The sequence below is a fragment of the Coregonus clupeaformis genome, unplaced genomic scaffold (genome assembly GCF_020615455.1).
Source record: "Coregonus clupeaformis isolate EN_2021a unplaced genomic scaffold, ASM2061545v1 scaf0195, whole genome shotgun sequence".
NCBI classification, from domain to species: Eukaryota; Metazoa; Chordata; class Actinopteri; order Salmoniformes; family Salmonidae; genus Coregonus; species Coregonus clupeaformis.
Genome location: NW_025533650.1, coordinates 60,001 through 84,319, shown reverse-complemented (window position 1 = coordinate 84,319; position 24,319 = coordinate 60,001). Strand labels below are relative to the sequence as shown.

Here is a 24,319-nt window from a genome sequence, read left to right as displayed (position 1 = left end):
CACAGAGTGAGTCCATGCAACTCATTATGTGACTTGTTAAGCACATTTCTACTCCTGAACTTATTTAGGCTTAACATAAAAAAAGGTTGAGTACTTATTGACTCAAGACATTTCAGCTTTTAATTTTTTATTAATTTGTAAAAATGTCTAAAAACAATATTCCACTTTGACATTATGGGGTATTGTGTGTAGATCAGTGACACAAAATCCATTATAAATTCAGGCTGTAACAACAAAATGTGTAAAAAGTAAAGGCGTGTGAATACTTTGTGAAGGCACTGTATGTGTGAGTGTGTGTTGCTTGTAGCATTTGAATTCTAACCACTTTCTTTCTCCCTCTCCTCCCCTCTTCCCACTCCCCCGCTCCTCTGCTCTACTCTCTCTGTAGATGAGAACTGCAGGGACCGGCGTCATAACTGTGTGATGGTGGTTCAGGCCAGACTGTGTGTCTACTCCTACTACAAGACTGCCTGCTGCGCCTCATGTACCCAGAGTGCTCAGCGGGCCAAGAGGCACTGACCAGCCAATAACAGGCTTCCAGCTGAGGTCAGCCAGGGGTCAGGGGTTAAGGGTTAGAAGTCAAAGTGCAGGTTACCATAGAAATGATCAGACCATAGAAATGGAGTGGGTAGAGTGGATATATTACCACATAAAGTGGGGATTGAATTGTGTTCCGGGCCAGATGTACGGCCGTTATAGAAGGGATGTTTTGGAATGTGACTTAATTTGTTACTTACTACATTTCATACATTTTATGGGTTATCTGCGTATGCAAAAATGTGCCAATGACATTGTACAGAGCTCCATGGTTTGGAACATATTTTATTTCTATGTCCACTCTTTCTATTTCCATTGCTGAGAGATGCTATGGATTATGTATGTACACCCAGGACCTGGGTCCAGAGCACTGTCCCAGTAGCCAAACTTGCATACTACTTAGTGTGAGGTGAAGTATTGTCTATGCATACTATGTAGTATGCTAGTATGCTAGATGGGACCCAGAAGGTATAACCCAATAGCAGTGTTCACTCAAAACCTGCTGGAAGTTTCTATGATGTATGTTTTCTATGTTTGTGTTCTATATGCCAAAAACCTCTTTTAAATGTCTCCTCAGTGTTTATACAGCATCATCAACATTTGGTGAAACATACCAAAATGTAAAATGGTGGCCTAGTATAAGTTACCTATTTTTAAAGGACAATAGTAGAGAGATGTCCATAACCTGAGAACGCCCCCAATCTGAAAACAAGCAGGGGTAGAATGAAACGACTGTTGGGTCTATTGGTGACTGTCCAGTATCCAACCTGTGCCTCAAGACTGTTAGCCCACTGAACTAAAGCCAAGGCATTACCCCTGAGAGCTAATACCAGTGTTCAGGTCTCAGCCAAGGTTACACTGAACCTACATACAGAAAATATGCCACTACCTGAGACATTTCAATTGTATCATCTGACCTATCAATATGTTCAAGAAAGGTAGGTATTGAAATAACATAGTATTCATTTATGCATTCATTTGCCACAATATACTGAAGAGCAATCTGTGTCTTAAAGGTCCAATGCAAACGTTTTTATCTCAATATCAAATCATTTCTGGGTAACAATTAAGTACCTTACTGTGAATGTTTTCAATTAAAATGGTCAACAACAAAAAATATATAGCTTCTTAGCAAAGAGCAATTTCTCAAGCAAGAATTTTGCTAGGACTGTCTGGGAGTGGTCTGAGGAGGAGGGAAAACTGAAAACTACTGTAGCTGTTATTGGCAGAGAGGTTTGAAACTATTTTTTCTTATTGGTCTCTTAACTAACTGGTGATGTCACATGGCAGGCCAAAACTCCATCCCACCAAAACAGGCTGAAATTTCAGGTGGTCTTTTCAAACAGCTTTTACACTAAAATGGCATTATCATAATTTTCACAATTTCACAGTATTATTCCAAATGCATAGTGTGGAAATATATATAAAACACAGGAAAATCACGTTTTTGACTGCATTGGGCCTTTAACTCCCAAAGGAGCAAGTTGTGACAGTAGCAAGGAACATCTCCCTAACTAATTTGTGTTTTTACTGAAAACGTTTAAAAGGGTTCTGTCTTTGACTTAAACAAAGCTATTTTTTTACGGATATTGCCCCTATACCTTATGACATAGTTGTAACATGTTACTGTATGTTATGTCTATAGCACACACACACACACACACACACACACTCCACAGGTGAACGATGTGTATATTTGTAGTCAATATTATATTTGTGTGTCTATATTTCTGTGTGAACATATACTTAATATACATATACATAAATATCTCCTATATTGTGGTATGATTTTAATTTTAGGCATACATGTTTACTGTATGCATAAATTCATATAAAAGTATTCATATTTTTCAGTCATCATATAAAGAAGGACAAATTATATTTTGCTACCCTTGGATGGTGTGTGTGTGTGTGTGTGTGTGTGTGTGTGTGTGTGTGTGTGTGTGTGTGTGTGTGTGTGTGTGTGTGTGTGTGTGTGTGTGTGTGTGTGTGTTTGTCTTCCTGTCTCTGTGTAGTTGCCTATTTGTGTTTGTTTGTGTGAGCATGCAGCAGTGGGTATTTTCTTGTATGAGTCTATCTGTGAATGTCATTTTCATGTCTCAAATTGTTTTTAGTAGAAACAAAATGTTTTATATTAAAAAGACAGAAAAAAAGGATAGTAATTTATCTATTTAAAAAAATAAATGTAATTTATTTTTTTTCTTAAGAGGAGCTGAAGCAAATTCCCTTTGTTGCTACCTTGCCAGAGTTTATGATCAGATGTTATTGCGGATAAGTATATGGATTTTGTATTCTTTTGAAAAAGGCAAATGAGTGTGTGGAAAATGCTATCACAAACTTAATTAGAAATAAAAATTGAAACCAGAAAATGGTTTGCCTTTTTTTATTCTGTGCACTTTTCTGTATCCCAATTAGCAGGCCTAAATGTCCGCTGAGACCTTCAGTACATTCGAAGAAAGTAGACCTACAGATCCTCAACAGTAGCCAGATGGCGGTATTGTGTGCTTGTAGAGCTGTAGCCGACTTGTCTTCCCTTGTTCAGAATAGACTGGTTTGGGTTGTGATAATAACTCAAGCGAGCTTAATATGACTTCATGGATATAACGTTTCCTCTACGAACAAACGACACCATTCTGGTTATAAATGCAAACTGACCGTAATTCAGGGTCTATAGGGGGCAAGTTCGCCCTATTCTAGTCCTAGCCCTAGGCCTACTCCACAGACGACAGAGAAACCGAGAAGACCCCAGTTCTGACACCACCATGAAAGTTTCTCATGTATGCTCGTGCCGTTGCCTATAGCTACGCTCAGTGATACCGTGTAGATCCTCGGGGTGGGCCGCGCGTGCCATCCAGCGGCTTGTGCCTGGTATAGGCCCCGCGTGTGTGAACTGATGATATATAATGGTGGGGGGCAGCAGGCGGGGAGAAGGGGATACGAGGTGGTGGGAGGCAGATGGTGACCTTTCAGAGCAAATTACCCTGACTCCTCTCGTCGAGCGCGAGGGGGGTGGCAGAAGAAAAAAAATGATACGTTCAGGACCATGGACAGAAGAGGTCTGCTGTGCCTGTCTGTATCAGAGCGGTGAGGATCCCTCCCTCAGTAGGCTGATACGATAGTGTATTATTGTAGGTTAGTCTACACAGCAGGGTAGCCCATACTGTTAGATCAATGTAGTCTGTAGTATAGGCCTATCCTCTTCTCTATTTTCGCTCTCTCCCTTTTCTATCGCACATTAGGCTAGCCTATGTGTGCACATCATGGATATGATTACGAATTTAGCTTTTGTTCAACATGCAGAAGATAACTGGTTAAGGCAACCTCAAGGCTGGCGTGTGCGTGTTGTGTGCGCAGCTGTAGTCGTGACGCAGCTCGCGCGCGCTGGTAGTATGGCAGGCTTCAGCACCACGGCCAGAGCTCGCGGCCAGAACAATAGGCAGCACGGCGTTCCAGAACTAAAGGCACCGTCCACGAGCACACACACACTGGACACTAACGTAGAAATAGTCAAAGAGCTTGTTTGAAAACGCTTATACAAATTGTCGACTAATCCTGGTTTTGATAACTGAAATAGCTGTCCATATATATTCCACAGTGTTGCCTATATGCTACTTTCAGGACTAAAAGATGTAGGCTACGCCTACGAAAGATAAAAGGGGTTTTCTTTTTAAGGTTGGAGTAGAGTTTTTGACGGTCCCTGCCTTTTACGTCACAGCCTGTCAACTGCTCGAGGGAGAGGGGGAGAGGGAGGGCAGGATAGAGAGAGAGGGAGACACCGGCAAACGACGTCAAAAGCTACGGTAGCCTATACACTGAGGGAAAAGAGGGGTAGCGCGGGAGGGTAACGTTAGATATTAATAATTATATTTTAATATATTTGTTAGCCTATAAATGTCTATATAAATTGACTGCCTGATTTATCAATAGCTGGTTGCTGCATAAATAGTTTTTAGCCTTGTAGCCTAATTATTGCAGAAATAACGGTAAACTGGAAAATTCTACAGAAATTTGACTATTCTAACAGACAGGGCAGTACTGAGAGAGTGACTGACTGGCTTTACCGGATTTACCAAGAGTCGTGACGAGAGGAGAGAGCAAATAACGGATCACCAAGGCACGGGGTTGGGGATATGTGATCTGATGATCGCTTGCCAAGACGTGAGACTTTAACGGGAGCAGCAACTCCACTGATCTGTTACCGATTCGAAACCGGGAGAGGGAGTGATAGGCACGATAGGCACAAAGAGCGGAGGACGAATCCCATTGAGCCTCCTATTCCCCGAGGGAGGATAACGGGAGACGCGCACTGAAGACAACAACGCCACGGCAAAACGTGGAAAAATAAACAAAATCATCTCAAACTACTCTGGGGATTATTTTACAACGTGGAGTGAAGAATCTCTTGAAATCGGTAGGATTTTTAAAACCAACGTTCCATGTTGTGTTTTTGTGCGCATGTGTTTTGTGTGTATGTTGAGCCGGGGCGGACAAAGAGATGAGCCCCCATACGTTGACATCCAATGAGTGTATGTAACCTACAGCTGGCCAAACAAAGAAACCGCTCACAGCCGCTCTATAGCGCTCATCTATCCGTCTAAACCATATATTTTCCTTTCCCCAGGGGCTCCGAACACACTCTCACTTCCTAAAGGTAATATATCAGTTTTATTGATATTTAATTGTAATTTCTGTTTTATTGCAATTTAAATGTCGTAATTATCTTTTGATTGGCTGATCATCATTTGCATAATAGTTTTTATGAGAGGCGCAAGTGCCATTGTTTGTGTCAATAGGCTAATATTGAAAAGACATGAGAATTAATCCCAAAATATTGATTTGGTTTTATTCAATTAATCAATGATTATCGTTTATTGTGATTATCGTATATTTACATATCTTGTTTTTATGTCCATCTGCTTTTCTTTCTCTCCTCCAACCCTCTCCAGAGGACCCCGACTCTGCTCTGCACTCAGCCCGCTCTTCTCACACGGAACCCTGCAGAGCGCCTGTCGCTTTCACCGCTGTGTCCTGATGAAGGAAGCCGACGCGATCAAGCTGTTCGTGGGGCAGATTCCTCGGAATCTGGAGGAGAAGGACCTCAAACCGATCTTTGAACAGTTCGGGAAGATCTACGAGCTGACGGTGATAAAGGACAAATACACCGGCATGCACAAAGGTAGGCGAATAATGGGAACCCAGCCACCTGTAGAAATAATCCCGACACAAATAGGCTAGACTACTCACTGGCAGACAGACAGACACCCACAAATAAACAAACAGACACCCACAAATAAACAAACACACACACACACACACACACACACACACACACACACACACACACACACACACACAGCTTGGCCTACAGCTACAGGAGATTAAGACACACACTTAGCAATATTTTAAACACCCATTTAAAGATCAAGTGTGTGTGCTGCTGTAGGTCGATAGTAATGCTGGTCTAGGTTGATAGTAATGCTGGTCTAGGTTGATAGTAATGCTGGTCTAGGTTGATAGTAATGCTGGTCTAGGTTGATAGTAATGCTGGTCTAGGTTGATAGTAATGCTGGTCTAGGTTGATAGTAATGCTGGTCTAGGTTGATAGTAATGCTGGTCTAGGTTGATAGTAATGCTGGTCTAGGTTGATAGAAATGCTGGTGTAGGTTGATAGTATTGCTGGTGTGGGTTGATAGTAATGCTGGTGTTGGTTGATAGTAATGCTGGTCTAGGTTGATAGTAATGCTGGTCTAGGTTGATAGTAATGCTGGTCTAGGTTGATAGTAATGCTGGTCTAGGTTGATAGAAATGCTGGTGTAGGTTGATAGTATTGCTGGTGTAGGTTGATAGTAATGCTGGTGTTGGTTGATAGTAATGCTGGTGTTGGTTGATAGTAATGCTGGTCTAGGTTGATAGTAATGCTGGTCTAGGTTGATAGTAATGCTGGTCTAGGTTGATAGTAATGCTGGTCTAGGTTGATAGTAATGCTGGTCTAGGTTGATAGTAATGCTGGTCTAGGTTGATAGTAATGCTGGTCTAGGTTGATAGTAATGCTGGTTTTGGTTGATAGTAATACTGGTCTAGGTTGATAGTAATGCTGGTCTAGGTTGATAGTAATGCTGGTCTAGGTTGATAGTAATGCTGGTCTAGGTTGATAGTAATGCTGGTCTAGGTTGATAGAAATGCTGGTGTAGGTTGATAGTAATGCTGGTCTAGGTTGATAGTAATGCTGGTCTAGGTTGATAGTAATGCTGGTCTAGGTTGATAGTAATGCTGGTCTAGGTTGATAGAAATGCTGGTGTAGGTTGATAGTATTGCTGGTGTAGGTTGATAGTAATGCTGGTGTTGGTTGATAGTAATGCTGGTGTTGGTTGATAGTAATGCTGGTCTAGGTTGATAGTAATGCTGGTCTAGGTTGATAGTAATGCTGGCCTAGGTATATAGTAATGCTGGTGTAGTAGCACTATCATTGATGTAAACACGTCCACTGTAGAGTAGGTTGTCTGTTTAGCATGTGTCTGATGATGGGTCACCATGGAAACACTGTCACCATGGATCACCCTCTCCTGATCACATATATCAACCAGTGTCTTCTGGGAGAGGATGGGGGAAGGGGAGAGTATATTCTTTCTCTCTTTCAGTCTTTCGCTCTCTTTCGCTCTCTCTCGCTCACACTCTGTAATCCTGTAGTGTCTGTGCACATGTGTGCACACTTGCGTGTGTGTACTCAGTCGTGAGCTTGGTTGGTTTTTGGATCACTGTCGGCCTGATCTCTCTGGTTATCTCTCTGTCCCAGGCCTCCATCTCCCTAAATGGGAAAACATGGAATGCGGTCCAATCTGTAGGTTAAACATTGGGATATCACACTGGCATTTCCTTATAAATACTCACTGGCCTCTGTCTGTCTGTCTGTCTGTCTGTCTGTCTGTCTGTCTGTCTGTCTGTCTGTCTGTCTGTCTGTCTGTCTCTCTCTCTCTCTCTCTCTCTCTCTCTCTCTCTCTCTCTCTCTCTCTCTCTCTCTCTCTCTCTCTCTCTCTCTCTCTCTCTCTCTCTCTCTCTCTCTCTCTCTCTCTCTCTCTCTCTCTCTCTCTCTCTCTCTCTCTCTCTCTCTCTCTCTCTCTCTCTCTCTCTCTCTTGTTAAGTAGCAGGTGTCCTGACCCTTAGCCTTTAAGCCATGACCCCAAGTCACACTGGTTCAGATGATGGGTGTTATCTTGCCTGTCTAACCCTGGCATACCCCCAGTTTAGTATACAGTCACACACATATATGCCTGCACGCATACACACACGCACACACACACGCACACGCACACACACAAACACATACACACACACAATCACACACACACACTAGGTAGACCCATTTTTCTGACCTGGGGTGTGTTATGTAACAGCTTACCCGTTTCTCCAATCAGTATAATGGGGTGGTAAGCCTACTGATTCAAGCCTGATGAGAGGGAGACAATCTCAAGTTTGGAGAATCACCTTTAGAGCTGCCATAATAAGCCCATCTTTAAGAGTGTCCTGTGTGTGTGTGTTTGGAGGGGGGGGGGTCATTGTTAATTTCTATTGAGTGTGTGTGTGCGCTTTGTAGAGGTGTTCTAATCTTGCTGTTGTTATAAGTGTGTGTGTCTCCCTATGTCAGTATCTGTGTTTGTCTCTATGTCTGTGTGTGTCTCTGTGTGTCTGTGTGTGTCTTTATGTGTGTGTGTCTCTGTGTGTGTATGTGTCTGTGTGTGTGTTGTTGAGTCATGCTGGTCAGTGCTGGTGGTTCTGTAAGCATTCTGAGCTAGTATGTTGCTTTGTGGTGTGTATAACAACTCTGAGAACAGCCCTGGTTAACTTGCTGCCTGTTGTCTTAGTGGTGGTGACAGGTTTGTGACAGGTGTAGGAACAACACTGGCCAGCCGCTCTACCTACACACAGGTACATGAGAGCGAGAGAGAGGTTTGGGAAAGAGTGCGAGTGGTTCTTTAGTAGTGAGTTAGATGGATAGAGAGAGTGAATGTGAGGTGTATTTGGTATTAAGGATGTGTTGTTCTGAGCCGTGCTGTTCTGAGCCGCGCTGTGCCGTGTTGTGTCCTCGTCAGCTGTAGGTTAACTGTGTTTATGGGGCTTGTAGAAAACCAGTTGCTTTTTACATTATGGACTTGAAAATGAAAGGAAATAACAGAGGAACAGGGAAAGGAAGAGGGTAGGAGAGATAGATAGATACATATAAACAGATTGACTGTTCAATGTGTGTGTGTTCTGTTTGCATCAACCTGTATGTCTGTCCGTATGCCCAGGAGTCTCCATCCAGTATAGTTGTTATTCTCACATATCTAACAAACTAAGATGACATCATCAAGTATCTCATCATCATTCTTTCTCTCCTCCCTCTCGTTACCTTTCTTCCCTCCTCTCTTTCTCTTTCTCTTTCTCTTTCTCTTTCTCTTTCTCCTTTTCTCTTTACCTCTCTCTCTCTCTCTCTCTCTCTCTCTCTCTCTCTCTCTCTCTCTCTCTCTCTCTCTCTCTCTCTCTCTCTCTCTCTCTCTCTCTCTCTCTCTCTCTCTCTCTCTCTCTCTCTCTCTCTCTCTCTCTGTCTCTCTCAGGATGTGCATTCCTGACATACTGTGCGAGGGAGTCGGCGCTGAAGGCCCAGAGTGCTTTGCACGAGCAGAAGACGCTACCGGGGGTGAGTACAAGTCCTATGACACACACACACACACACACACACACACACACACGCACACGCACACGCACACACACACACACAATGTCATGGAGAAGAGCCTTGGAATTCCAGTGTGGTCATTGTGTTGTATCTACTGTCTCGTTGGCCCTGCAGGAGTACTTCAAGACTAGACTATCTCACTAATTAATTGTCCCATCCTTCTTTGTCTTGTTCTACTCTCCAGTGGGGTATTGTAGCTCTGCCAGGGTTAGGGCACTGTTCATTAAACATGGGACACTATAATATGATCTCTCTCTCGCTCTGTCTCTCTCTCTCTCTCTCTCTCTCTCTCCGTCTATCTTTGTTGCTCTGTCTCTATCTGTCCGTCTCTCTCTGTCTCTGTCTCTGTCTCTCTCTCTCTCACTTGTCTCTCTCTGTCTGTCAGTGTGAGTCCTATACGTTCAGCGTTTCCCTCCATGCATCGTTATGCGACCTTCTTTCTCTGCATGTCTCATCATCCCCCTCTCTCCCTCTCTCTCTCTTTCTCTCTCCTCCTCTCTCTCTCTCTCTCTCTCTCTCTCTCTCTCTCTCTCTCTCTCTCTCTCTCTCTCTCTCTCTCTCTCTCTCTCTCTCTCTCTCTCTCTCTCTCTCTCTCTCTCTCTCTCTCTCTCTCTCTCTCTCTCTCTCTCTCTCTCTCTCTCTCTCTCTCTCTCTCTCTCTCTCTCTCTCTCTCTCTCTGCCCTCTGTTTTTTATCCCTTATTTCCACCCCTCCCTCCTCATGCCCTCTGTCTCTCCTCCCTCCCTCCCTTCGTATCCGGCCATCCACCCTCCTCCCACTCCGGAGCAGATTTAGAAATGACCTCAGTCACTGTTTCTCCTTCTCAATAACTCCCTCCATCACCCCACTTCTTCTTTCGCCCTCTTAAAACTCCCTCCATCACCCCATCGTTCTTTAGTTCCTCTCCGTCTCTCTATTCCTGGTGGGACATTATTGAATGGTATTAGCTGTTCTTTCTCCATCCGTTTCTACCACTCACTCTTTTTTCTTATAGAATCTCTTTCTAAGACCTCGCCTCTTCTCAGCCCCCCCCTTTCAAATTCTCATTTCACAGTCATTTATGAGACAACCTCCCCACTTTCCTCCCCTATGCCTCCCCCTTTTAATTTTAATTTCATAGTGTTAGGTCCCCTCTTCGGACCCCAGGAAGAATAGCTGTCGCCATTGGCGTCGGCTGATGGGGATCCTAAGCAAATCATAAACTGTTCTCCTTCCTCTCCTCCATCTCCCCCTTTTCCTCTGATGATCCTCCCTCTCCTCCATTCATCCCTCTCCTCCACTCCTCCCTCTCCTCCACTCCTCCCTCTCCTCCACTCCTCCCTCTCCTCCACTCCTCCCTCTCCTCCACTCCTTCCTCTCCTCCACTCCTCCCTCTCCTCCACTCCTCCCTCTCCTCCACTCCTTCCTCTCCTCCACTCCTTCCTCTCTTCCGCTCCTCCCTCTCCTCCACTCCTTCCTCTTCTCCACTCCACTCCTCCCTCTCCTCCACTCCTCCCTCTCTTCCACTCCTTCCTCTCCTCCACTTCTCCCTCTCCTCCACTCCTCCCTCTCCTCCACTCCTTCCTCTCCTCTACTCCTTCCTCTCTTCCACTCCTCCCTCTCCTCTCCTCCACTCCTCCCTCTCCTCCATTCCTCCCTCTCCTCCACTCCTCCCTCACCTCCACTCCTTCCTCTCCTCCACTCCTTCCTTTCCTCCATTCCTCCCTCACTCCACTTGTTAAGCTAGATGATGAGTTTCTCACTAACTCATTTTCATACTCAGGTTTTGTGTGTATGTGATTGGGTAAAATCTAGCTGAGGGGTTGAGAGGGTTGAGGTGTGTGTGTGTGCGCGCGCGTGTGTGTGCGCGTGTGTGTGTGCATGTGCGTGTGCGCATGTGTGTGTGTGGGTGTGAGGGGTTCTATCTTGGGGTCATTCCTAATTATGGGCGGTAGTGAAATTTCAGTCACGCTGTGTTGCTATTATGACCACATACATACACGTACGCACACACACACACACACACACACACACACACACACACACACACACACACACACACACACACACACACACACACACATACACACACACACACACACAATATTAAATCCTTGCCCAAGCAATTATAGTGTGTGTAACGAGTCTGGAGCTGAGACGTGTTCCTGCTGCCCCTGCCGCTCACCAACCAGATTTAACGGTGATTTAACGGTTGGAATAAGACGGTAAATGAATGGAGAGATGGGCAGTCAAAAAAGAGGGACAGAGGAGTGGGACAGACAGGGATCATATATACTCAGAGAGGAATGAGGGAGGGAGGGAGGGAGGGAGGGGGAGAGGGAGGGAAGGAGGGAGGGAGGGAGAGAGGGAGAGAGGGAGGGAGGAAGAGGAGAGACGAAAGCAAGAGTTTGCTCTCATCTGCATTTGAGAGAAGAGAGGGGGTTGAGAAAGCACAGAAAGGAGATACATAGATCTGGTTTTGAGAGAAGAGAGGGGGATGAGAAAGCAGAGAAAGAGGCGATAAATACATACACGGTTGATGGAAGCAAGGAGAGACAGAGAAATGGGTCGACACAGGGAGTATCTGATTGGCGAATGAGCAAAAGAGGTTGAGAGCGTGAAAGAGAGATGGAGGGACTGAGAGATAAATAGATGGAGGAAGTGAGAGAGAAAGAGAGATGGAGGGAGTAAGTTAGAAAGAGAGAGGTAAACAGATGGTCTTATCAGAGTGTAGCTGAGCTTTGTGTTTAATTTGGGACAAGAGTGTGAGAGGGTGGAGAGATAGAGGAGAGATAGAAAGGGAGAGAAAGTGATTGAGTGAGTTAGTGAGTGAGTGAGTTAGTGAGTGAATGAGAGGGTGCCAGGGAGAGAGAGAGAGAGAGTAAACAAGAAAAATGTAAGCCAGTCAAACAACAAGCACTACACACACCCTAACCCTGCATATCCTCTCCTCTCCCCATGTCAGTGTCTGTCTAGCTCCCTAACTCTGCATGAAAATAACTTTGCATAAAATTAACAAGTATCTCAGCATTTATAAACACTTGGCTTATTAATGAAGTTGTGTCACAGTACCTGTTAGCCTTGTTGAGGCCAGTGGGCTGACAACAGCATGTGTCAGGGGTTAGAGGTTAGAGGTCAGTCTGCAGTCAGCAGGGATGGAGGGGGGCTCTGTGTCAGTCAACTTATTTCCCTTCTATAACACACACACACACATGATCCTGCTCTCTCTTTTGTCACTATCCCTTCCCTCTTTCTATCTCTGTACCCTTCTTTCTCTCTCTGTACCCCTCCTTCTCTCTTGGTACCCCTCCTTCTCTCTTGGTACCCCTCCTTCTCTCGCTGGAACCCCCCTTCTCTCTCTGTAACCCTCCTTCTCTCTCTGTTCCCATTCCTTCTCTCTCTGTAACCCTCCTTCTCTCTCTGTACCCCTCCTTCTCTCTCTGTACCCCTCCTTCTCTCTCTGTACCCCTCCTTCTCTCTCTGTACCCCTCCTTCTCTCTTGGTACCCCTCCTTCTCTCTTGGTACCCCTCCTTCTCTCTGTAACCCTCCTTCTCTCTCTGTACCCCTCCTTCTGTCTCTGTACCCCTCCTTCTCTCGCTGGAACCCCCCTTCTCTCTCTGTAACCCTCCTTCTCTCTCTGTTCCCATTCCTTCTCTCTCTGTAACCCTCCTTCTCTCTCTGTACCCCTCCTTCTCTCTCTGTACCCCTCCTTCTCTCTCTGTACCCCTCCTTCTCTCTCTTTACCCCTCCTTCTCTCTCTGTACCCCTCCTTCTCTTTCTGTACCCCTCCTTCTCTCTCTTGGTACCCCTCCTCTCTTGGTACCCCTTCTTCTCTCTTGGTACCCCTCCTTCTCTCTTGGTACCCCTCCTTCTCTCTCTGTACCCCTCCTTCTCTTTCTGTACCCCTCCTTCTCTCTTGGTACCCCCCTTCTCTCTCTGTAACCCTCCTTCTCTCTCTGTTCCCATTCCTTCTCTCTCTGTAACCCTCCTTCTCTCTCTGTACCCCTCCTTCTCTCTCTGTACCCCTCCTTCTCTCTCTGTACCCCTCCTTCTCTCTCTGTACCCCTCCTTCTCTCTCTGTACCCCTCCTTCTCTCTCTGTACCCCTCCTTCTCTTTCTGTACCCCTCCTTCTCTCTCTTGGTACCCCTCCTTCTCTCTTGGTACCCCTCCTTCTCTCGTGGTACCCCTCCTTCTCTCTCTGTACCCCTCCTTCTCTCTCTGTACCCCTCCTTCTCTCTCTGTACCCCTCCTTCTCTTTTGGTACCCCTCCTTCTCTCTCTGTACCCCTCCTTCTCTCTTGGTACCCCTCCTTCTCTCTCTGTACCCCTCCTTCTCTCTCTGTACCCCTCCTACTCTTTCTGTACCCCTCCTTCTCTCTCTGTACCCCTCCTTCTCTCTCTGTACCCCTCCTTCTCTTTCTGTACCCCTCCTTCTCTCTCTTGGTACCCCTCCTTCTCTCTTGGTACCCCTCCTTCTCTCGTGGTACCCCTCCTTCTCTCTCTGTACCCCTCCTTCTCTCTCTGTACCCCTCCTTCTCTCTTGGTACCCCTCCTTCTCTCTCTGTACCCCTCCTTCTCTTTCTGTACCCCTCCTTCTCTCTCTGTACCCCTCCTTCTCTCTCTGTACCCCTCCTTCTCTCTCTGTACCCCTCCTTCTCTTTTGGTACCCCTCCTTCTCTCTCTGTACCCCTCCTTCTCTCTTGGTACCCCTCCTTCTCTCTCTGTACCCCTCCTTCTCTCTCTGTACCCCTCCTTCTCTTTCTGTACCCCTTCTTCTCTCTTGGTACCCCTCCTTCTCTCTTGGTACCCCTCCTTCTCTCTCTGTACCCCTCCTTCTCTCTCTGTACCCCTCCTTCTCTCTCTGTACCCCTCCTTCTCTCTTGGTACCCCTCCTTCTCTCTCTGTACCCCTCCTTCTCTCTTGGTACCCCTCCTTCTATCTCTGTACCCCTCCTTCTCTTTCTGTACCCCTCCTTCTCTCTCTGTACCCCTCCTTCTCTCTCTGTACCCCTCCTTCTCTCTCTGTTCCCATTCCTTCTCTTTCTGTACCCCTCCTTCTCTCTCTATTCCCATTCCTTCTCTCTCACACACCATTAACCATACTGTTGGATTCAGCACCCCTCTCTAAATGACTCATCTTAATTCCCTGCAGATTAATATTCCAGCTTCCCATCTCCATCTCTAGCTCTCTTTATCTCTCTATCTGTCCATCCCTCGCTCTCTCCTCCTGCATATCCTCCCTTATCTCTTTGCCTCATCTTTCCCTTGTGTTCTATGTTCTGTCCTTATCTCTCTCTTTATCTCCCCTCTCCCTCTTCCATATATCTCATCCTGCTTCTCCTGCTTTTTCAACACACACACACACACACTCTGTAGCTCAATTGGTAGAGCATGGCGCTTGTAACGCCAGGGTAGTGGGTTCGATCCCCGGGACCACCCATACGTAAAAATGTATGCACACATGACTGTAAGTCGCTTTGGATAAAAGCGTCTGCTAAATGGCATATTATTATTATATTATTACACACACACACACACACAAACACACACTCATCCCTCTGTGTCTGGCTGTGGTCCGTAGATCCTGGTTTAGATTAAATTAAAGTGTGATAAACAGCTTACCAGGTGTTTGTAGTCATGCACCGATGCTCTCCAGGAAGGGAAGCAGGCTCTCTATAGACAGGCAGTGGGTGTTTATTGGATGTACTGTCTGTCTGTATGTGTCATTTTCATATGTTTTTACAACAGTAGATACTGTATGTATTGAATACATATGCTATGTATTATTCATACACTTCAGTATAGTGAATGGCTATTTGATGCATATGCAGTGTGTGTGTGTGTGTGTATGTGTGTGTTTGTGTCTGTACAGTGCTTCTACATCTCAGCTGCCTAATGGGCTGCCTCCATATGGGTAGAGGCTATGATGAGCAATTATCCAGGCGGACGGCTTTGTAGGCTAATTTAACAGATCTATGTAGTCAGCAACGCTGTTTACTAACTATAGTAGACTGCTTACTGCTGCACATTCAACAGACAACATTCCTCTCTCCCTCACGATTTATCTACCTCTCTATCCCGGGGCCTCCCGAGTGGCACAGCGGTCTAAGGCACTGCATCTCAGTACTAGAGGCGTCACTATAGACCCTGGTTTGATTCCAGGCTGTATCACAATCCGCCCGTGATTGGGAGTCCCATAGGGCTGCGCACAATTGGCCCAGCGTCGTCCGGGTTTGGCTGGGGTAGGCCCTCATTGTAAATAAGAATTTGTTCTTAACTAACTTGCCTAGTTAAATAAAGGTAAAATACAAAATTAATCTACACTACATGTGGACACCTGCTCGTCGAACATATCATTCCAAAATCATGGGCATTAATATGGAGTTGGTTCCTCCTTTGCTGCTATAACAGCCTCCACTCTGGGAAGGCTTTCCACTAGATGTTGGAACATTGCTGTGGGGATTGCTTCCATTCAGCCACAAGAGCATTAGTGAGGTTGGGCACTGATTAGGCCTGGCTTGCAGTTGGCGTTCCAATTCATCCCAAAGGTGTTCGATGGGGTGAGGTTAGGGCTCTGGGCAGGCCAGCCATGTTCTTCCACACCGATCTCGACAAACCATTTCTGTATGGACATTGCATTGTATACAGGGGCATAGTCATGCTGAAACAGGAAAGGGCCTTCCACAAAGTTGTAAGCACAGAATCGTCTAGAATGTCATTGTATGCTGTAGCGTTAAGATTTCCCTTCACTGGAACTAAGACCAAACCATGAAAAACTGCCCCAGAGCATTATTCCTCCTCCACCAAACTTTACAGTTGGCACTATGCATTTGGGCAGGTAGCGTTCTCCTGGCATCCGCCAAACCTAGATTTGGTGAAGCGTGATTCATCACTCCAGAGAACGCGTTTCCACTGCTCCAGATTCCAATGGCGGCAAGCTTTACACCACTCCAGCCGATGCTTGGCATTGCGCATGGTGATCTTAGGCTTGTGTGCGGCTGTTCGGCCATGGAAACTCATTTCATGAACTGACTTGTTGGAAAGGTGGCATACTATGATGGTACCACGTTGAAAGTTACTGAGCTCTTCAGTACGGGCCATTCTACTGCCAACGTTTGTCTAGCATGGCTGTGTGCTCAATTTTAAACAGCTGTCATCAACGGGTGTTGCTGAAACTTACTTTTGGCCATGTAGTGAATCTATCTATCCGGTCCTCTCTCTCTCTCTCTCTCTCTCTCTCTCTCTCTCTCTCTCTCTCTCTCTCTCTCTCTCTCTCTCTCTCTCTCTCTCTCTCTCTCTCTCTCTCTCTCTCTCTCTCTCTCTCTCTCTCTCTCTCTCTCTCTCTCTCTCTCTCTCTCTCTCTCTCTCTCTCTCTCTCTCTCTCTCTCTCTCTCTCTCTCTCTCTCTCTCTCTCTCTCTCTCTCTCTCTCTCTCTCTCGCTCTCTCTCTCTCAATTCAATTTCAATTTCAAATTAAGGGCTTTATTGGCATGGGAAACGTATGTTAACATTGCCAAAGCAAGTGAAGTAGATAGTAAACAAAAGTGAAATAAACAATAAATATTAACAGTAAACATTACACTCAGAAGTTGCAAAAGAATAAAGACATTTCAAATGTCATATTATGTATATATATATATATAGTGTTGTAACAATGTGCAAATAGTTAAAGTACAAATGGGAAAAATAAATAAACATAAATATGGGTTGTATTTACAATGGTGTTTGTTCTTCACTGGTTGCCCTTTTCTTGTGGCAACAGGTCACAAATCTTGCAGCTGTGATGGCACACTTTGGTTTTTCACCCAGTAGATAAGGGAGTTTATCAAAATTGGGTTTGTTTTCGAATTCTTTGTGGATCGCTGTAATCTGAGGGAAATATGTATCTCTAATATGGTCATACATTTGGCAGGAGGTTAGGAAGTGCAGCTCAGTTTCCACCTCATTTTGTGGGCAGTGTGCACATAGCCTGTCTTCTCAATAGCAAGGCTATGCTCACTGAGTCTGTACATAGTCAAAGCTTTCCTTAAGTTTGGGTCAGTCACAGTGGTCAGGTATTCTGCCACTGTGTACTCTCTGTTTAGGGCCAAATAGCATTCTAGTTTGCTCTGTTTTTTTGTTTGTTCTTTCCAATGTGTCAAGTAATTCTCTTTTTGTTTTTTCATGATTTGGTTGGGTCTAATTGTGTTGTTGTTGTTGTTGTTGTTGTCCTGGGGCTGTGTGGGGTATGTTTGTGTTTGTGAACAGAGCCCCAGGACCAGCTTACTTAGGGGACTCTTCTCCAAGTTCATCTCTCTGTAGGTGATGGCTTTGTTATGGAAGGTTTGGGAATCGCTTCCTTTTAAGTGGTTATAGAATGGAATTTGTATTTGTAGTCCTGGCAACTGGACCTTTTTTGGAACACCATTATTTTTGTCTTACTGAGATTTACTGTCAGGGCCCAGGTCTGACAGAATTTGTGCAGAAGATCTAGGTGCTGCTGTAGGCCTCCTTGGTTGGTGACAGAAGCACCAGATCATCAGCAAACAGTAGACATCTCTCTCTCTCTCTCTCTCTCTCTCTCTCTCTCTCGTTCTCTTTTTCTATTTCTGCCTCCCCTGCCTCCCTCACTCCCTCTCCTCTCTTTCCTTCTCTGCCTGGTGGGGTTTATGATGTGTATCCCGCCCCTGCTCCCTCCCCCGCTCCATCTATCTATTTTTATCTTCTCTGTGTGTGGGGATGGGAGGGGAGAAGAGGGACAGGTGTACTTATGATACTGTGTTTGTGTGTGTGTATGTGTATGTGTGTGTGTGTGTGTGTGTGTGTGTGTGTGTGTGTGTGTGTGTGTGTGTGTGTGTGTGTGTGTGTGTGTGTGTGTGTGTTGTGTGAAAGGGAGGATAAAAAGAGGATGGAGGATAAAGGAAGTGAGTGTATGAAAAGGGGAGACAGGGGAAAGGGACTAGGGGAGTGTGTACGTGTGACTAAGAGCAGGAATGACGGAGGCTGTGTGCACACACGTCTATTTCTAAGATAGGCCTGTGGCCTGGGGCCTATGTGCTCCTCTATATGTGTGTGTGTGTGTGTGTGTGTGTGTGTGTGTGTGTGTGTCTGAATCTAATCAGGTCCCCATAAAGTCCTGACCCTGAGGAGAGTCTGTCTCTATAAGGCTTGTAAAACACACACACACACACACACACACACACACACACACACACACACACACACACACACACACACACACACACACACACACACACACACACACACACACATTGGATTGGATTGAATTAGATGGTGAACTTTCTTTGACTGATATAATGGATTGGTTTAAATCTAACTAGAGCTTTGCTCAAAGCGCTACATACGTCTCCCTGTAGATTATGTCTCTCTCTGTCAGTCAGGATGGAGGGAGAGTGAGACAAGTGGGGTGAAGGAGTGTGTGAAATCTGGTGAATGGAAACGGGGGATGGGGTGAGGGAGGGGGGTACGGAGCGACGTTGAGGATGAATAGGTTTGGAGAGATTGGGAGGGGGAGGGGAGGCGGGGGGAGAGGGGCAGGGGAGGGGGAGAGGGGGGAGGGGAGTGAGGGGTGAGGAAGGAACTGAACAAAAGTTTGCCATAATGAGTGTCGGGGAAGGGGTGTGTGTGTGTGTGTGTGTGTGTGTGTGTGTGTGTGTGTGTGTGTGTGTGTGTGTGTGTGTGTGTGTGTGTGTGTGTGTGTGTGTGTATGTGTGTGTGTGTGTATGGGAGTGAGTGAATGAGTGAGTGATTTGGTGAAGGGGGGGTCAGGGTGCACGTCTGTCAGTTTAAAGAGTGACATCTGTTAGAGGGAGATGAGATGAGGACGGGTGGAGGAGCATTGTGTGTGTGCGCACGTGTATGCTTGCGTCGGATGTGTATGTGTCAGTGTGTCTGGGTGTGTGCCGCTGCATGTTTTGTGTCTGGGTGTGTTGTTTGTGGCCTTGTGTGTCGTGTGTGTGTGTCTGGGTGTGTTGGTGTGTGTCTGGGTGTGTGTCGGTGTGTGTCTGGGTGTGTCTGGGTGTGTGCGTGTCTGTGTGTGTTGGGGGGGTATTAGACAGAGCTGAACTGGTGAGAAGACTAGTTATTTAGTGGCACCTGGATTCTGACCTCTGTGACCTCTGTGCCCTGGGGTCTAAGGGGTTAAACAGGGTTTAACTGCAGCTTGTCCTGGAAGGGCTGAGGTTGAACCACGCTGGAACAACACTGTGTGTTTATCACAGCTTCTTCAACATAGTCTACACTACAGTTTGACTTCTTCACTATTATGTTAGCACTTTCCATGGCTAGTCTGAATCTTATTGTTTGGAATGTCTTGGTTTCCAAGGATACGTCTGGGAATGGAGTGCTCAGGGCCCTGCACAGACCTTTGGGGGGGCAGCTGATCAGAATGTAAAAAGGACAGCCCACCCCCCATTGCTTACATTGTAAGCAAGCTAGTGCCAGTGACTCCTAGGCCTAGAGAAGACGAGAGATGATTGACATTGTGAAAAGAGTGGCTATCAGCTGATCATAGCGAATGATGCTGTCGAAACAAATGTTTTTACTCGTTTTGAGTTTGTTCTGCTTCTGAAATCTGCCTCTTTCTAACAAGCAGTTTGTCCTGCTTCTGACAGCTGCCTGTCACGCCCTGGCTCTGGGGACTCTTAAAAGTTGAGCCAGGGTGTGTAGTGTCTATGTTGTAGTTTCTATGTTTTTGTTCTAATTCGTGTTTTCTATGTTGGCCAGGGTGGTTCCCAATCAGAGGCAGCTGATTCTCGTTGTCTCTGATTGGGAACAATACTTAGGCAGCCTGTTGGCACTAGTTAATTGTGGGATCTTGTTCTGTATAGGTTTGTGTTGGTGAACCTTTAGACTTCACGTATCGTTTTGTTGTTTTGTTATTGTATAAAGTACTCATTAAAAGATGTACGCCTATCACGCTGCGCCTTGGTCCGGTTCTTACAACGATCGTGACAGAAGATCCCACCATACAAGGACCAAGCAGCGTGTGCAGGAGCAAACGCCGGGTAAGGAGCTGGAGAGGTTGGCGATGGCACAGGTGGGCCAATGGTGGTCCTGGGAGGACATGTTCGCGGGCAAAGGGCCATGGGCTAAAGTTAAAGCCCTGGCGAGAGAGGAGGTACGGCGCCAACAGTGTCGTCGTCGGACAGGCGAGAGGCAACCCCAATAAAAAATTTTTTGGGGGGGGCACACGGCATGGACGACGGGGCTGCTGGAGGCAGCTACAGGGCGAGTTTGTGGACTAGGAGAGGAGGCCACCAGGTTACGGGGGCCATTGGTCAGGAGGGAGAAGGAGAGTGTGGAGGCACGGCGAGAGGAACTGAGTAGGCAGCAGAGGGAGCGGAGGTTTATGAGGAAACCCAGTCCTGCTCCTCGCACCAAGCAAGTGGTGTGTGTCACCAGTCCGGTCCGGCCCATTCCTGATTCCCGCACAAGGCCAGTGGTGTGTGTTCCCAGTACGGTCAGGCCCATTCCTGCTCCCTGCACTAAGTTAGTGGTGCGTGTTCCCAGTACGGCCCAACCCGTTCCTGCTCCCCGCACTAAGTTAGTGGTGCGTGTTCCCAGTCCGGCCCGACCCGTTCCCGCTCCCCGCACTAAGTTAGTGGTGCGCGTCGTCAGCCCGGTCCGGCCCGTTCCTGCTCCCCGCACCAAGCCTGTGGTGCGCGTCGTCAGCCCGGTCCGGCCCGTTCCTGCTCCCCGCACCAAGCCAGTGGTGCGCGTCGACAGCCCGGTCCGCCCGTTCCTGCTCCCCGCACCAAGCCTGTGGTGCGCGTCGTCAGCCCGGTCAGGCCCGTTCCTGCTCCCCGCACCAAGCCAGTGGTGCGCGTCGTCAGCCCGGTCCGGCCCGTTCCTGCTCCCCGCACCAAGCCAGTGGTGCGCGTCGTCAGCCCGGTCCGGCCCGTCCTGCTCCCCGCACCAAGCCAGTGGTGCGCGTCGTCAGCCCGGCCCGGCCCGTTCCTGCTCCCCGCACCAAGCCAGTGGTGCGCGTCGTCAGCCCGGTCCGGCCCGTTCCTGCTCCCCGCACCAAGCCAGTGGTGCGCGTCGTCAGCCCGGTCCGGCCCGTTCCTGCTCCCCACACCAAGCCAGTGGTGCGCGTCGTCAGCCCGGTCCGGCCCATTCCTGCTCCCCGCACCAAGCCAGTGGTGCGAGTCGTCAGCCCGGTCCGGCCCGTTCCTGCTCCCCGCACCAAGCCAGTGGTGCGCGTCGTCAGTCCGGCACAGCCCGTGCCTGTTCCACGGTCAGCTGCTCCACCACGGAGCCTGAGCAATCCGCTCCACCGGTGTCCAGTCCAGCTCCGGCCAGCGGGGCCAGACCAGACCAGGGGCGCTACGGGGGGGTAGCGAGAGAGTGGTGGTCACGCCCGGAGCCGGATCCGCCTCCGAGACGGAATGCCCACCCGGCCCCTCCCCTGTTGTGTTTGGTTGGCGCGGTCGCAGTCCGCGCCTTTGGTGGGGGGGGGGGGGGGTACTGTCACGCCCTGGCTCTGGGGACTCTTAAAAGTTGAGCCAGGGTGTGTAGTGTCTATGTTGTAGTTTCTATGTTTTTGTTCTAGTTCGTGTTTTCTATGTTGGCCAGGGTGGTTCCCAATCAGAGGCAGCTGATTCTCGTTGTCTCTGATTGGGAACCATACTTAGGCACTCTGTTGGCACTAGTTAATTGTGGGATCTTGTTCTGTATAGGTTTGTGTTGGTGAACCTTTAGACTTCACGTATCGTTTTGTTGTTTTGTTATTGTATAAAGTACTCATTAAAAGATGTACGCCTATCACGCTGCGCCTTGGTCCGGTTCTTACAACGATCGTGACACTGCCTCTTCCTAACAAGCAGTTTGTCCTGCTTCTGACATCTGCCTCTTCCTAACAAGCAGTTTGTTATGCTTCTGATATCTGCCTCTTCCTAACAAGCAGTTTGTTCTGCTTCTGATATCTGCCTCTTCCTAACAAGCAGTTTGTTCTGCTTCTGATATCTGCCTCTTCCTAACAAGCAGTCGAATTACCCCATTCATTGTCCCTAACAGTGGGAGACATGACAGATCTAACTTTAAAGTAGCCTCCTACCGGTATTCAAGTCTCCCTGCTCGACGCCCCCGTAGCCAGTGGCCACTGCACGCAAGTCAGACGAGTGTGTTCTTGGAGCGGTAGGCGGGGGAGGGGGACATTTGTGAGATTCAAGAGCTTATAAATTTAGCTAGTTTGATGTACAATTCGTAACGTTACATTGAAAATAAAAATACTTAAGAGCAAAAGTGAAGATGTTGAGGCTGGTTGAGACTGGTTGAGTCTGGTTGAAGCTGGTTGAGACTGGTTGAGTCTGGTTGAGGCTGGTTGAGGCTGGTTGAGTCTGATTGAGGCTGGTTGAGGCTGGTTGAGACTGGTTGAGGCGGTTGAGGTGCTGGTTGAGGTGCTGGTTGAGGCGCTGGTTGAGGTCGGTTGAGGATGGTTGAGGCGGTTGAGGCGCTGGTTGAGGTGCTGGTTGAGGTGCTGGTTGAGGCGCTGGTTGAGGTCGGTTGAGGATAGTTGAGGCGGTTGAGGCGCTGGTTGAGGCGCTGGTTGAGGCACTGGTTGAGGCGCTGGTTGAGGCGCTGGTTGAGGCAGGTTGAGGCACTGGTTAAGGCGCTGGTTGAGGTGCTGGTTGAGACTGGTTGAGACGCTGGTTGAGACGCTGGTTGAGGCGCTGGTTGAGGCTGGTTGAGGCTGGTTGAGGTGCTGGTTGAGACTGGTTGAGGCTGGTTGAGGCGCTGGTTGAGGCGCTGGTTGAGGTTGGTTGAGGCTGGTTGAGGCGCTGGTTGAGGCACTGGTTGAGGCTGGTTGAGGCGCTGGTTTAGGCGCTGGTTGAGGCGCTGGTTGAGACTGGTTGAGGCTGGTTGAGGCTGGTTGAAGCTGGTTGAGGCGCTGGTTGAGGCTGGTTGAGGCTGGTTGAGAATGGTTGAGGCTGGTTGAGGTTGGTTGAGGCGATTGAGGCACTGGTTGAGGCGCTGGTTGAGGCGCTGGTTGAGGCTGGTTGAGGCTGTCATTCAGTCTCCATTAGAAGGTTGTTGTTCACTGTATAAGCTGGTGGTTTGTATTATATGATGTAGAGTGATAGTATGGAGGTCATGTTGCTGTTCCATGTTCAGCAATAAACCTTTTATGTTTGACGGTAGATATGGTTGTCGTGTAGTTTTTTGTTCTCACTGTTCCATGTCATCATCCTAATTTGCATGAATTATGTTACGGGTCTCATGTCCATCCACCCTAGACGTTTAAAGCCACAGGGTTCGTAACACATGGTTAGAGTGGTACCTCTATTTTATATGTTATTTATAATATATTACACATAATGTTAGTATTCCCAAAGAGTGAAATAACAGAATGAGGTGCAGTATGTATGAAGATAATGGACTGAACTGTGGTACTGTAGCCATGTTCCCATATGTGTCAGATTGGCTGATCAACAAGGTGATTAGTTCTGTTTTGCGCACACAGAGACACTGTTGAAGGGAGAGTGTATGCGTGTGTGTGTGTGTATATATGAGTGTGTATGTGTGTGTGTGTGTGTGTTTGTGTGTGTGTGGTCTGCATTGGTGATTCACGCTCTGTTTGAGTGGCTGATGAAGGGTTAACTGTCAGATGAAGGATGGAGCGGAGGAGAAGAAGGGCAGACTTCTCAGGTGTGAAGAATGGAATGAGAGGGGAGGGAGCGAGGGATGAGAGAGGGGGATGGGGAGCTCAGGAGGTTGCATTATGGTTGCAGGCCTCGTTGCTTGGCAACGGAGGAGAGTGAGATGCCAGGTTGCTAGGTAACCAGGGGGATACGATGATGACTAACGTGGTGTGAAAGAGATGGGGAGAGAAGGAGTAGAACGCCCCCCTCTCTCTTTCTCTATTTCTCTATCCATATATCTTTCTCTCTTTCTATCTTTTGCTCGCTCTCTCTTTTCTTGATGTCATTGTCAACTCATTATGCTTCAACATGGGCTGTTATCACCTTGGTCTGTATGATTAAGCCCGGTTTAGAAAACAGATTGGATTAAAAACTAGCCGACATAGTGGTCTTCCAAAACCAAAATTGGGTAGAATTACTATAATTGAGTAAACCAGCCAGCTGGGTTCA

At 47.3% G+C, this 24,319-nt stretch overlaps 2 protein-coding genes across 6 annotated transcripts in view; both read left to right on the top strand.

The window, feature by feature from the left end:
* The window catches only part of LOC123484095 (ADAMTS-like protein 4), a 47,179-nt gene extending 45,557 nt beyond the window's left edge, over window positions 1–1,622 (top strand). For all 4 annotated transcript variants that reach the window (XM_045214065.1, XM_045214066.1, XM_045214067.1 and 1 more), the window contains one exon: window positions 389–1,622. In XM_045214065.1, coding sequence (XP_045070000.1) covers window positions 389–519 — 131 coding nt within the window. In that variant the 3' untranslated portion in view covers window positions 520–1,622. The remainder of the gene's footprint in view (window positions 1–388) is intronic.
* Window positions 1,623–4,306: 2,684 nt separating this feature from the next.
* Window positions 4,307–24,319, top strand: part of LOC121543164 (CUGBP Elav-like family member 3) — a 43,843-nt gene continuing 23,830 nt past the window's right edge. For both annotated transcript variants that reach the window (XM_045214063.1, XM_045214062.1), the window contains exons 1-4: window positions 4,307–4,948; window positions 5,159–5,188; window positions 5,484–5,713; window positions 9,129–9,211. In XM_045214063.1, coding sequence (XP_045069998.1) covers window positions 5,569–5,713; window positions 9,129–9,211 — 228 coding nt within the window. In that variant the 5' untranslated portion in view covers window positions 4,307–4,948; window positions 5,159–5,188; window positions 5,484–5,568. The remainder of the gene's footprint in view (window positions 4,949–5,158; window positions 5,189–5,483; window positions 5,714–9,128; window positions 9,212–24,319) is intronic.